We start from the raw sequence: 14391 nt of genomic DNA, 5'->3' as shown, positions 1-14391 counted from the left end.
TTTTGTCCTCAAGATGGCAGTAGCATTGAGTGACTTTGGACACACAAATATTTAGACAATATTATCTGAATTGAACAGAAATCTTTAAACATTAATTGAGGTTTAATCATCACAAAAATGTGAAATGTCTTTGTTCCGTAGGTTAACTTAGCATCGCAAAGCCAGAGATGACCCATTCTCTCGAGATACTTCCTCCTTGAAGATGGAACTAAGTCGCTCTTCGCTCTTCTCCCTGACCGCCCTTGTAGGGGCCTAGAAAATCTAATTTTAATGCGGCAGGTTCTAAACTGCAGACCATGGTATAGTGCATGTCTGAGCTCCATGGGTGTCTTTGTGTTTTGCCATGTCTAGATTCACTTCCTCATTAGACTAATTTCTCTGTGAATGTGAGATTGTAATCACACAATTTTAATCAAAATGTGAAGCTTAAAATACAAAGAACACAACGTGTCCCCTGGACAGTGCTTCCACTGTACACTGATGTCTTCTTCTACAGTGTGTCAAACGCTTGCGCTTCCTGCTGGAGTGCCTCCTGGTGGCCGTTAGCCAGTAAAAATCTATAAATTAACCGCACCATTGTATGGGCCACAGAGTTTAAAGCATGGGTCCAAAAAGTTTAGATTTAGCTGGGTCAAATCTAAAATTTAAAAAAATGAAACAGCTAGCCTTTCAGTAGAAAGTTTAGTTACATTTTGATCTGAGGGACAGTAACAGAGGCTGATTGGTTGAAGCAGAGTCTTGCTATCCTTGTTTTTTTTTTGCCTACGTGACCTTGGTTCATATGGGATCGTATCAATTAGACATTCTTGCAAAGGCAGGACAATACAGGATTAACTTAAACATAATATAGTTCCCTCAGTGTACGGGACAAAATGAAGTATTTTAGTAGTTGTATCAGTCCGCACGGGGGAGTGCGCATGCGCACTTCCGCCTAAGTTCTCAAATTGCCGAAAAATCGTCTATTGCGCCTTTAAGCTGGCCAGAAACAAACTTTTAATACAAACAGTTATACACCAGCTAGTGGCCACTGCAGTCATTACACAAGAGCTGCACAGGCCTAATTGAAGGCGTGGGCGGGATGATACCAGTGCACTAGTGCTGGTTTCAGCCTGTCAATCAACTGTAAAGGGAGAATTTGATTGGTCAGCTCTAATATGTAACCTCTGAATGTGTAACCTCCAAAACAACACCACATCTGATTAGACACTGTAGTTTACTGTACTCAAGACATTAATTATTATTATTTCAAACATATTTTATCATTATTATTGCCTTAAAATATGATTTTACTGATGTACTTAATGTAATGTATATATTTATGAATACAATATTTATTAATGAACTATTATAATATACAATTTAACATTTAAATGCTGAACTGTTAAGGTATTTTGTGAGGGCCTTGAAGTCCTTAACGGTTCCCTTCTTGTACATAAACATATTACCACACAGCAGTAGTGTTCCTCTGAGGGTTGTGCTGACCGCTGTTCTCACACTCTGTCATCATCAGACTCTGACTAAACTTTGGGTTCTCGCCTCCCTGACCTACAGCTGATCAGCCATCAGCTGCACTGTCAATTCAATCAAAGAGCTAGTTCTGAAGAAGCTTTGGTGCCTTGTTTTCTTCTTTACTCTGGAAAAGTTGTTTACTGACCTCCTTATGGTTCAAGACATGTCAGCGCTTCAGTGAATTCAGCTGACACGTTGCCTTGTCCCTAAAACCAGCGGGAAATATAAGTTGTCCCTCTGAAGCTTCAGTAGTAGCAAATGTTGTCAAAGAGCCCATATCATGCTATTTTTCCCGTTTCTTAGTCTACCCTAATTGTATATTTAATGTCCCCATGTGGGACAACAAAGGAATATCTTATCTTATCTATAATATTAATTGTTGTGCAACACCCATAACATAAGTTATAAAATATCACCCATACCTTCACAAACCCGGAAATGCAGACGGCTTAGTTTGAGATTCACCCCCACCCTTGCAAAGAGCGATCTCCCTCCCCCGCCCACCCCGTGACGTAGTCTCAGCGTGGAGAGGGTGGGAATGTAAACAGAGGCCGCTACACAGCGCACGACACAGAGGCACATGTCAGCAGCAGCGTTGGAACAAAATAAATAGCGTTTGAAGCTAACTGTGCCTAAATAGCCATGGGGAAGGGTGCGGGTTACAGGTACAGAGTGCTTCCTGGAGGATGGGCTGAAACAGGGAAGTGTGCCGCGGCAGTCCACAAGGATGATGCATCCTTTGGGTCGGCCCCGTCTGTCTGCTCATACGAGGAAAAGGAGACTTTTCTATAGCAAAAAAAACACTTTGGGCACTTATATGAGGCGCTGTAAGAAGGTTAAAAGCTCTGAAAAGTCGATTTTGCATCATGTGGGACCTTTAATGTTTGCCATGTGTTTGTGATACAGTGTTTTGTTTGTGTAAATTATTTTACATCTACACGGCTAACCAAGCCTTTTTGAGTAGCTTTAGCTGTCGAATAGACTACTGTATTACATTTACTTTTACCATTCATGTTACAATCATTTGTACTTTTATCCAGACACCAAAATTTGACTCATGCCTAAGTGATATTTGACAGTGTAACAATTAATACAAATAAAAGTTTAGTTTCCTCTTCCATCTGTGAGTCTACAAAAGAAAAACCTTTTTAATCATTTGAACATTAGTGTTTCTTTCACCGCTCATTCAGATATTTTTTCAAATGGTACATGGAGTAGTTAGTTATATTTCACTCACTTGAGTAATTTATTGAACCACTACTTTTGGCATTTTTGGCTACACTACGCACCCACATATAGACTGTATGGTGCTCTGTGGTGGCCGGTAAGGCTGCAGCTCTCAATGATTTTAGTAATCAAGTCATTTTTATTATTTACTTTGCTTAATTAAATAATCTAGTAATATATATATATATATATATATATATATATATATATATATATATATATATATATATATATATATATATATATACAGTTAGAATATTTATTTATTTATTTAAGTTATTAATCACCTGGTCAACAGACTGCAGTGTAAAGACCATATTCAATCTGAGCAACACAGTAGCTACAAAATTAATTTGCGTTACATCACTTCACATAAGATATGAATAGTAAACATCTACACGTGTTTTTAAAACTTTGTTTCTTGTTTTGTGCTTTGAGCTCTTGTGATGCTTCTTCAGAGCTAGATTAGTTTATTTTTGCCTCCATGTCTTTCTACTTATGTTTTTATCATTGCAGTCCTCTCTTGCTCAAAACAAAACATCGCTCCACAGACACATTTGTGCTTCTAAAAAAATCTGCTCTGTATAGCAGCCCTGTCAGGGAAGTACTTATAATAGGAACTGGAAGATGAATATAAGATGGCGTTGTATTGGTTTCAATGGCCGGTGCCTGTTGGCGCATGATGGTAAATGGTATTTTTTCTACCACATTACTCCCTCAATACAGGCTAGTTATATACCCATCATGTGATGACAACCGTGCACCACGTGATCAGTCCAGACTCCAGACCATTCAGTACGACGGTAGTGAGAGCGTAGCGAGCGTGCCCTTGCAAGGGAGGCTAGGTTAAATCTTACTATCTTTGCGCTTTGGGTGTCTAAAACATTTAAAAGTTCACATGAAAATAGAGAGGAATCCAACCTTTGTAGGTGCACTGTCAGCAAATGAAGTCTAATTTCACATAAAAGTGCACTGGTGCTCTATGGGCGAATCCTTTCTGGGCAGAAGTGCAGCACCACAGAGTCGCCACTAATCAGACTGGCACTCTTACAGAGGAGGAGTGTTCATATTGCAGCTCCATGAGTCCAGTGCAGGACTGGGGCCCCGCTCTGCTCCGTGTGAAACAAGCGCCTCAATCAGTTCCATTCATTCGTTTTCCATGGCTTTCATTAATTAGGTCTATTAAAGAAACAAAAAGGCAATATAATTATAAATAAACCTTTTTTGTAATTTAATAACTTGATTAATTGTTTCAGCCTTAGTTGCTAGTTCTTTTCCAGCTCCGACCTTGTCTATTTAGTTTGAGTGTCTAATTTATCAGTTTATGTATTAATTCTATATACTTTTAGCATCACAACATTTAAATTGTTTGTCTAGAATGACAATATCCTGGGAAACATCAGCCTTTTGAACAGATTGGCAATAGATTCTCTTTTCTCAATCTGAGTGTTATTTTTCAAATTAACAAGATAAAGTTTGGATTTGCGGCTGACGCTGGATCCATTCTGTAGTTAATCAGTTTGAGCCGTCTTTGTTCGCCCCTTATTACCGTAATTACACTCTCTCACATTGATATTTTGGGCAAGTCATTTTGCTGCAAAGTCAATATTGTGCCCAAATAGTGGACAAGATCACTGTAAAATATCTATAATCCTAATTCATTTGACACAGTTAGCGTATTTGCCCAGTTTGATGTGAATAAATGAGATGACCTGCAGTTTCACATCTATTTACCGCTATATGGTCCCACTCCACTGCAGCCCTGATCGTGGTGGGGTTTGTGCGATACGGAGCGTTGAGTAAGTGGCACTTAAGAGGCTGCTAAACATACACAGGGAAAATAATAGCACTCGTCTTATTAAAAGAGTTCAGCGCGCCCGTATAGACGCCCACTCCAGAATGTGGCTGATCCTGATGGAGGGAAACTGAGATGGACTTGAAAACACGTGTGCTCCCCAGGTCAATGCCTCAGTGTTTCTAAATATATGGCTTTTACATAAAGAGAACATGTTAGCAGCATACAGTGTATTTTTAGTTGTGTGAAAGGAGGTAGCCTGAATTTTTAAAAAGAAAATTTAACAGAACGTGACTGGAGAGCAAAAAAACTAAACAAAAAGAACACAAATTGAATAGATTTTTGCTTCTACCATGATGAGTATGTTGTTTTTTTCTTCTTCTACAAAAGATCTGATCTGATTCTGAAAATATGCATGATTAAAAGCATAATTGGCGTAGTATTTTGTTTATAGCTCTATTGTTTGTTAAAAAATAATCACTATAATACATTAGTTTTGTTTTGTGCTTTTTCAGATGCTGGATTTTATGCATTTTTCTTTAATTTTTCATTTTCTGTAGAAGAGTGATTTGATGTAAAAGATGATGCTATGCTGTTCAGAGAATTTTATGTGAATTAACTTTTAAAATGAACTGGCTAGTGCAATTAATTTTAAATCTTTGATAATGCCAGATAATAGATAAGATGTGAGGTAATGTTCTTGATTGAACAACTCCCACTTTGTAAACTAGTTACTCTAAAATTAAAGATGATTTTAATTAAGAAGACAAGATCAATAATATTGATCTTGTCTTCTTTATTGTTATTCTTAACTTATTAGCAACTATAGATTATCAGCAACAGTAGACAAGTATTGGATATCACCTTTGCTGAAGAAGAAAACATCCATATCGATCATCACATTTGTCTATCTTTAATTAAAATATCCATTATTTCCACATTTTACCAAATTCACAAATAATGATTATCACAGTAAACAAACAACGTATCATACTGTTCTTTTAGGCTGAAGGCAGTGTCTTCTGGCAAACACAAATCTGACCACTTCTGCTCCATTTCTCCTGTGCTCCTCATGAAAACATTTATATTTATCCCGTGTGCTCCGCCTGGGACTGTGCAAACGTCCACAAACATGTCCCAGATAGACCAGAAGTCAGCTGATTGGTATTGAGGTGTTTGTAAAGAGGTCATCATGTTGTAAACCACTCACATTATCCACAGCTGTAATGAGACTCAGAGAAAGCATGTTATTGGTTGTTTTCAGAAAGTTCTGAAGACATTTTGTGAACAACATGACTTCCCTTGAACTATTGATACATCAAAATATGTATATGGCATCAAGAACAAATATTTTCAGTTTCAGTTTTAATTGGTAATATGTACTTGCTGGGAGGAGGGGTCCACCTTCACAAAAACATCTATGACCCCCTGTTAGTCCTTTTTTTTAAACGCGCATGGGCACACTCACCCCTCACCCTCCTGTTCTTTATGAGAGGCCGCCTGCCGTCAAACCTTGTGCTTGAGCGCGCTATTGCTCCGCTGCTACACCTGTGTTTGTTTATTAGCGCGACCGCATATCAGCCACTCATGTGCAGCCAGGGGAACACGCTGATCCTGGGAACGAGCCAGAATGAGCCCATGCAGGGAATGATTGACATGTGTCCACGCCACGAGGAAAGGAGACTCTGATTGGTTGCCAAAAATCCTCTATTCAACTTTTAAATTTAAAGGTGTACTATGTAACTTTCTCTTGTGGAAGTTATTGCTTTGCTCTGTAAGATGCAAACCATGGGTTAGCTTTGGTTTCCTCTTTGAAAAGTTCATGCCTTTGATTGTGCCACTAGACATGGCGACAATTTTTATTTTATTTTTTATCACTCTCATTAGTTTCCACATAGTTTTTAAATTTTACTTTGTGTTAGCAACACGCTAACATGCTCTTGCTACTAAAAAAGGGTTTTAGGTTCACCTCCAAGGAAATACGAAGTAAACTTAACTAAATACCTGCATTCTGTGCTCGATCACCACGCAGCACACATGAAGCCTGCATTTCACCCAAAATGTATTTTTCAAATACTACTTCCCATGCCTTCCTATTGCCGCTCTTCCCTCGATCCTGGCAGTGATCAAATAAGATGCAGGGATCAGCTGTTCACAGGCAGAGGAGAAGGTTGTCACGGTAACTGGCCGAATGGAGAGAACAAAAGGATTTCCTCCATGAGCGCAGGAAGTCTTAATGTCACTCTCATGGCTGTAATTTGATCTGCCGTGTCACACAAGAGTGCCTCGAGATGAAGCTGCAGCAAAAGAGCCACAAAGAAAAGAAAAGGAGGAAATAGTGAGATGATAAAGATTGGAAAAAATTATTTGACCTAAATGAGAAAACAATACAAAAATGTGTTGTGCCGTGACAGTTTTAGGTGCATTTTAATTTGTTTTACATGTAGCCATTTATTTTTGTAATGCTAAAAATCACAACAGCCGTTGCCTCGAAGGAAAAACAACATTAAGCGTGGCTTTAAGTTTAAAAAACGCGTTTCAGCCCTACGTATTTTTTTTTTAAATCAACAGAGTGCCTTGGTTTTCTTGTCTATGGGAATACTCAACATATATATTTATATATTTTTCGATACATTTATACCCGAATAGACAACTGCAAACAAAATTGGCTGTTTAATTTTTTTACTTTTTTTATGTGTACGCAGCTCTTCATTGTACCACGGGGAGGTGCGTTTTGGCCTAGTGACCTTCTGTATTAAAGGAGCTGCAACATCAAGAGCAAATGTCACAGAATTCATTGTTGTCAACAAATTGGTCACTTACACTGGGCCTAAAGCTGTTCTCAGCAGGATCACATGACGTGTCACTCAAGGGATAATAGAGGATTTTTCTCCGATTTGAGAAATCAGGGACTTTTAGTCCCTTTTTTTAAAAATGCGCATGCACACAACTCACCCCCCACCCTCCTGTTCTTTCCAAGAGGCTGCCTACCATCAAACCTCATGCAGAAGCAGGCAACAGCCTCGCTGCTACACGTGCAGGGTTTTTTTTGCGCGACGGATTGTATTGCATCTTTCGTCTCCGCAGATTTCCCTCTCTTCTGAGCCAGCTCGAACACAGTCTTTCTCTGTCATCCCTCAGCCATTGTTGTACTTTGCGGCCCGAAGCGTGGAGCTACACTGAAGGACCTCACTGCTAGCTTCGCTAAACACACACCGGCATATCAGCCACACATGTGCAGCCAGGGAAACATGCTGCAACCTGGGAACAAGGCTGCAGGTGTGCAGTAGCACGCAGAGAATAACTGACATGTGGGAGAACAACTCAAGAGGAAATTAGACTCTGATTGGTCGCAAAAATCCTCTATTATTCCTTTAATATTGGCTCTATTATTTATTTGAACTTTGAGATAGATTTTTCAGATGTTGTCCTTTTCATTATATATCAAGAATATACTGAAAGGTCATTTGGAAATGATCTGACAATATAAGGTTTTGAGGGAAGACAATGAGGTCACTAATCTCTATTCCATATGTTAGGACAAGATCCAGAGTGTGTTGTGACTGTGGGTCAGTTTATTTACATTTTGAGTGAAACCAACAATTGAAGAGAAAGTCATCTGGACTCACCCAAGAGTCATTCTCAATCTGTGAATTGAGTCTGGAGAGTCAGATATTTACCCTACACTGAGTAGGACCTGCCCACCGGGCATGACCTCCTGAGAAAGGGAGTTTTTGGTCCCAGATGACTCCAACTGAATCTTTTTCTACAATGGAACACTCCTGGATGAATGAGGGTTTTACACCAACATAAAACCAACAATTGAAACTCCAACAATCACTATTTTTTCCCAGACTAACACTGAATTTGATATAGATTCAGAGAACTCTGTCAAAAACTCTGAATAGGGACCAGGTGGTTAGTAGATAACTATGAACACAACTTTTCTCAAGTAATTGATAACATGAGGCTAGATCATAATTTAAATTTACAAAATCACAATTCATGTACACACATTATATTTATATTGTCTTTAAGAAATAAAACCACCAGCTGCTTCTGGGCATTCAAGCTTCACTGTGATTGGTTAAAGTCACTCACTTGGATCATAACAGTTTTCATCTCAGCAAATTCAGATGGGCATGATTGACAGGTTGATTTGCTAATCAGGGACACGCATGGCCCATCCGTATCGAAACAAACATGCTGCCCATGAGGAAAAGAGAGAGGCAAAAAATATCTCGGGCACTGAAAACGCAACAATTCAATTCAATGTATTTTTGTACCGCCCAAAATCACAACAACAGTTGCCTCTGAGGGCGACAGTGAAAAATGAATCAAACAATGTCTGTGGTGGCGAGGGACGATGTTCCAGAGTCCAGATTAGAACTAACAGATTTAGTTCTAAATGAAGGACGGCCAATGAGCTTCTTGCTCTCCTTAAACAAAGCTCTATCTTGTCAAACTCATTTTGGGCCGAGGGCCGAATTTCAACACTCGGTTGTGGGCCGAACATACCTTAAATAAATTATAAAGGTTTTATATAGCCTAGTAATAGTTATTTGTGGATTTAGTCCATATTCATGCATCAGCAGCAGGAACAGTAACATAAGACTTTTGATATGATTTCTGATATGAAATGTTGTTATCAAATACCTGTTGCTGCATAAACTCTTTAAGCTCACTTTTTTTTTTTATTGTTTAAGCTTAAACTCTTCATGTAGTGAATGAAATGAGTGCATTCTGTTTATATTCACAGTGTCCTGCTCTTCAGCCACATTAGTCATGTTAATGGTTCATTATTTATCTATTTGTATTTATTTATTAGGGACATAGCTTAAATAAATTAAGAATACTGTAAGTTACTATACTATTTACAGTATGTTTTTACACTCTGATCTGTCCAGGTTTGCACTGGTTTCAATGTTTTCCTCACAGAGCATCATCACAGAAGTGTTTTCTTGTTGTTAGCTCCACATTAGCGCCACTTTTAGCACAGCTCTAGGGTCCACAAAACCGTCTCCTTTCTTTCCCAAAACCCTGTCTCTTTCCCTGCGCAGACCTCTGCTCAGGTCTAATATGTAAAGTTTGTATTGGCACAGTTGGCACTCTGCACTGAGGGGACGCTCCAGCAGCACAGCAGCACCGGGGTCGATCAGAAATTGATAAATAGAAATGTTTTATGTATGTCTGACACGCCTGTTCTAGTTCAAGAGCAAATAGTTAATATATGAATACACAACATAGATATTAAATTCCAGTTCCTCCATTATTTCTAAACTGGACTTTCATTGGGAACTATTTAGTATGGAGCTTGGCTGACATTTACAGGACATTAAACCTTTGGTAACACGGTTACAGCACTTGAATATAGTGTGTACAGTTTCATAATAAAAAACTAGTTTTTCAGATTTTGTCATCGACTTCGCCCAACTTATTAAAAGGCTGTTATTTCTCGATTTACTGCAAACTGAGGTGTTGGTGTGATTGTTTAAACGTCTTTGGGGATAAACTTAACTATGAGTTTTCCTCCAGCATCTTCATGTAAAGTCTTTGAAGTCAATGCAGTGTTTTTAGTCGTCTCTTTCCAGAGAGAAAGTCCCATGGCTTCAACAAACAACAGATTACTGTCTGCTGGTGCATTAGCCTCTCTCTGAACTGTCTGACTTCTAATTCTCTAAGGATATCCTATAAAACACGGACGGAACGCAGATATATTTTCACGATTTTCATTTGGAAGTTTTCAGTTCCAATAGAAAGTTAAGAAATGCATTTATTTCAGGCCTATAATTTAGAGGATTTTGATGAACCAGCTAAACCATTTGGATTTACAATGGTGACCTGAACAAAAAGTAGGGATGGTCCAATACCAATATGTGATATTTGGCTAACTTCTATGGGCAACCGATTTTTGCCAATACCAATATTTAGCTTTTAAAATCCATAGCAAAGTCCACAATGTTGAAGTAAAGATCACAAATGACATTTTTCACTTTTCATTTTTTTTCTAGGATATAAAATAATTTGTTGATTGTGAAAATATACAGCCATATTTTAAGCTTAATTGTTCCTTTTCTCTATTTTCTCTTTCTCTTTTTTGCTCTTTTTTCCATCGGTAAGATAAATGTGATGTACTGAGGACAAACTGGGAATGACACGTGGACTCAGAAATGATATATTTCCATTTCCTAACAAGAAGCAACATTAATTGATCAACCAATTCACAAATGAAAATAATGTTTGTTTGCCAAGAAATAAAGCAAAATAAATCCAAACAATTAAAACATTGCACTCTCAATTCCCCATATCCAATCTTCTATTGCCTTTACTTAACTACTAAGATACAAAAAAGGCCCTGTGTCGACAGTATATCATTAAGACTTTTTCCTTTGTCCCACACAGAGACACTCCTCTGACCAACGACAACGCCGCCAAGACGCCGCGATCCAGAACCTCATCTCGTTTTCCTCGTCTGGGTCGGAACCGTAACCAGGAGGCCCGGCCCGAACCCCAGAGCGGAGACCTTTAACAATGGACTGCTCCAGCCATCAGCTTCAACAGGCCAAAGACTGTTACAGAGACCGTTCTGGACTTTTCCCCCAAGTTAAAAAAAAATAAAAATAAACAGATTTGGGGATGGATATTTTAATGTCATGTGCTGCCGACCCGGACAAAAGATCAATATGAAAAGCTGCCTATTTATGGACTTGACAAACAGCACCGATTACCTCAGTTTGCTTCATGGAGACTGGCTGTATAATGAAATAACAGGACCATTTTCATACTAGTTTTGTAGTTGGTGTATTATGGTCTCAGTGCCACAGTTTTGTAGCTGCTTCAGACAAAGAATGGAAGAGGAAATGCACGCCTATAGTTTAATGCAGTGAATGTTGTCCGCTTCAGGTGCCAATTTATTTGAACATTTACAATGAATTTCTGGTGTGGACCACTAGACAATAGGCATTCCATGCTTAGAGTAAATGTACATATTTATGGCCACAGCAGTAGTTGTGAGTAATGTCATAACTGATAACTGAACATATCATGAACAGGAATGCAGTATGAGAGAATATCATCTGTGCTGACTTCAGTCCTAGCTTCAAATGTACACTTTCTTTGATAAACAATGTGTTTTTTAATATATGTTGTTTTTTTCAGTTTTTTTCTGTGCCTTCAAGCAATTTCAAAACATATTAATATATTTTAACCCATAGTAAAAATCAACAGGTAATCCAGCTGAGACACTCTTTTCATTAAGCAACTCCACAGGTCCACACTGTTGTAACGCTGTGTATGGGTCAGCAATATTAACAAAATAAATTCAAATTCTTTATATTTTGTGGCATTATCCCCGTGACAATATTTTAAATAGTGAATTGCAGATGTTATGTTTATGTTATATTCTAATGTATAATTTATCCAAAACAACAATTGCAGCATTATCCATTTTTCTTCATATCCCCCTCTACTACTGGTGGTGTATTAGCATGTACGAGCCTTACAAAAGTGCTGTTGAATGAAAGCACACACATCTGTATGAATGACCCATGTGTCTCACTGACCTTGTGACCTTGTACACCCAGGTCTCTTACTTAATTTACTTAAAGGGGCACTATGTAACTTTTATGGTGGAGGTTCCGCCCCCGGCTTATCTCAAAGAATGTTCCACATAATGAAATTAAATGTAGCTGTCTAAAATTGATTTAATTCCAGGTGTTTCCGTTTCATCTTTACTGAAGCTCCGCCCTCTTGCAGTCATCCGGTCAGTCATAGAACCATGGTTACATTTGTAAGACTCTTTTAGAAAATCTGTGTTTCCCCACAGATCTGACCGCTGTAGAGATAGATAAAGTTATACTGTGAACATTCCAGATACAGCATCAACATCTCCATGGAGACAAGCAGGCGTACCCAAACCTCCAGTGTAAAAGTTGCCTTGTGTGCCTTTAAGTCAAAATCCCCTTTAAAGTGAGTCAGCTGGTTCATGTTGAATCATACAAAAGCATCAGTTTCCAGAACAGTACGAAACACTTTCACATTATTTCTCTCTTTCTCGCTCTTCATCACACTTTCAGGATCAGTTCCTGGTTGTTTCAGCCCAGGTTTAACAGACTGTTGTGATTTAAGGAGGACTGAACACATGAATGGAGCAGCTGCTTGTAAAGACCAGGAGAGAGAGTAGAAGCACGAGCTCATGCATATGGATGGACCTCCCCAGAGTCGTCCCTCGCTGTTCTACCAGGACTGATTACGACTGCAGGTTTGGGAACGCCGGAATCAAAGGGTCGACTCACAGAGCGGTAAACACAACTGAGCCTCTGACGCGGAAGCCAAGTAACAAGACATCTGGGTTTATTTAGCTGTTATCTCTACACTGCAAGAGAGGGAAGGTGAGAGTAAAGATGTCTGAAATGTACCGATCCGGCAAATAAAATGGCCTTGTATTATTTTTAATGGATTTGTGCGGAGAAATGCACCCTAAACCTTTGATCTACAACAATGAATGAAACGGATGATTGCAAGAATTGATATGGTTTTACAATCTCGACAGTGCACCATCCATTTCTCAATAAAAATGTAATTGAAACTTAAAAAACGTTAAAACATAAATGGTGCTGTGTAACTTTTCTAACATATTATTGCTTTGCTGAGACTGTTCCACCCTATGCAATAATTTGGATTAGTTTAATGCCATAGTCTGGAACATTCTAGGCAAAGCAATAAGGCTACATCAATTAATTGTGTAAAATTAAAATCGAAAACAAATTTTAGTTGTGTATTGATCATTGTACGTAATTGTTATCTGGACTATACGTACTCTAAAACACATGCAAATACCTTTTTATAACAAAGACATGAGCACATTAAAAAATGTAAAAATATATATATTTTCATCAATTTGTATATGTTAATGTTCACTATCTTGAAGCCTTCAGTCACCACATTTCAACCTTTATTTAGTTGACAATATATTTAAAAAGTCTCAATGACCTATAGAAATAATCGTTTGACTAGAAAGAAAGAATAACATCTCCTCTCTTTTTTATATTAATCATCATAGGTCAAGTTTATTGTATCTCAAATCAAGCTGTCGTGATCGTGTTTAGGTTACTTATGCTGGGTCACATCAGGCATGTTCGAGACCTGCGCAGATTCGACATTGGGCCGGCGACTTTTTCTACGCCCTCATTGGACACTTCTACTTTCGTTGATCCTTCTGACAAGGCTCGGCTGAACTCGAACGCGTCTATTGTGTTTGTGTGTCAGTTTTGTAACATTGTTTTCAGATAAAGTCTTCGTCTAATGTTTGATGAGACATTTTATTATTATATTAGAGAAAACATTGAGGTAGAAAATGATTGTGATTTTTAGATGGCTGCTTTTGTTTGCCTTCAGCACAAAAGGCAAGGCGCATTTTTGTGTGGACTAAATTAGCCTTTGATGGAGACATTTTGCCAGACATTTAATTTGTCACGTTGCATTGCTACTTTTGCAGCATGTAATTGGGGTTAAAAAGGCATATTCACATAATATCTAGCATTCTGTCTAAAAATGGCTTCACGTGCCTTATAGCTCTCAACAAAACAACAAGAGTGCAGAGTAAAGAGTAGAAATTGTAATGCGCACATCGTCTCCTCAGAACTGGAAGTACAAATATTCCTTAGATTGTGTACATGACATAATAGAGCTGGAGAACAGGTCAGAAATGAGGATGCATCAAAAGAGCTGTTACGTTCGATTATAGTTCAGCTAATTTGAGCAGAAAAAGTGAAATATTTGTATTTGTTTTTCCCAAAAATGTGCACGTAGAGGCGCTTTGTGCATTTATGGACAGGTCTGTACGGTGTCTGTTTCTCTGG

The 14391-nt window shown here is 38.4% G+C and overlaps 1 protein-coding gene across 1 annotated transcript in view; it reads left to right on the top strand.

Moving 5' to 3' along the window:
• Window positions 1-11668, top strand: part of snx29 (sorting nexin 29) — a 195350-nt gene extending 183682 nt beyond the window's left edge. The window contains exon 21 of the mRNA XM_072456919.1: window positions 10934-11668. Within this exon, the coding sequence (XP_072313020.1) occupies window positions 10934-11060 (127 nt within the window). The 3' untranslated portion in view covers window positions 11061-11668. The remainder of the gene's footprint in view (window positions 1-10933) is intronic.
• Window positions 11669-14391: the final 2723 nt, after the last annotated feature.

The sequence above is a fragment of the Eucyclogobius newberryi genome, unplaced genomic scaffold, assembly GCF_026437365.1.
Source record: "Eucyclogobius newberryi isolate DKJ021-1_F unplaced genomic scaffold, fEucNew1.0.hap1 SCAF_20, whole genome shotgun sequence".
In the NCBI taxonomy this organism is placed as follows: Eukaryota; Metazoa; Chordata; class Actinopteri; order Gobiiformes; family Gobiidae; genus Eucyclogobius; species Eucyclogobius newberryi.
Note: the sequence above shows the minus strand (reverse complement) of the source record. Positions and strands in the feature narration are given on the sequence as shown.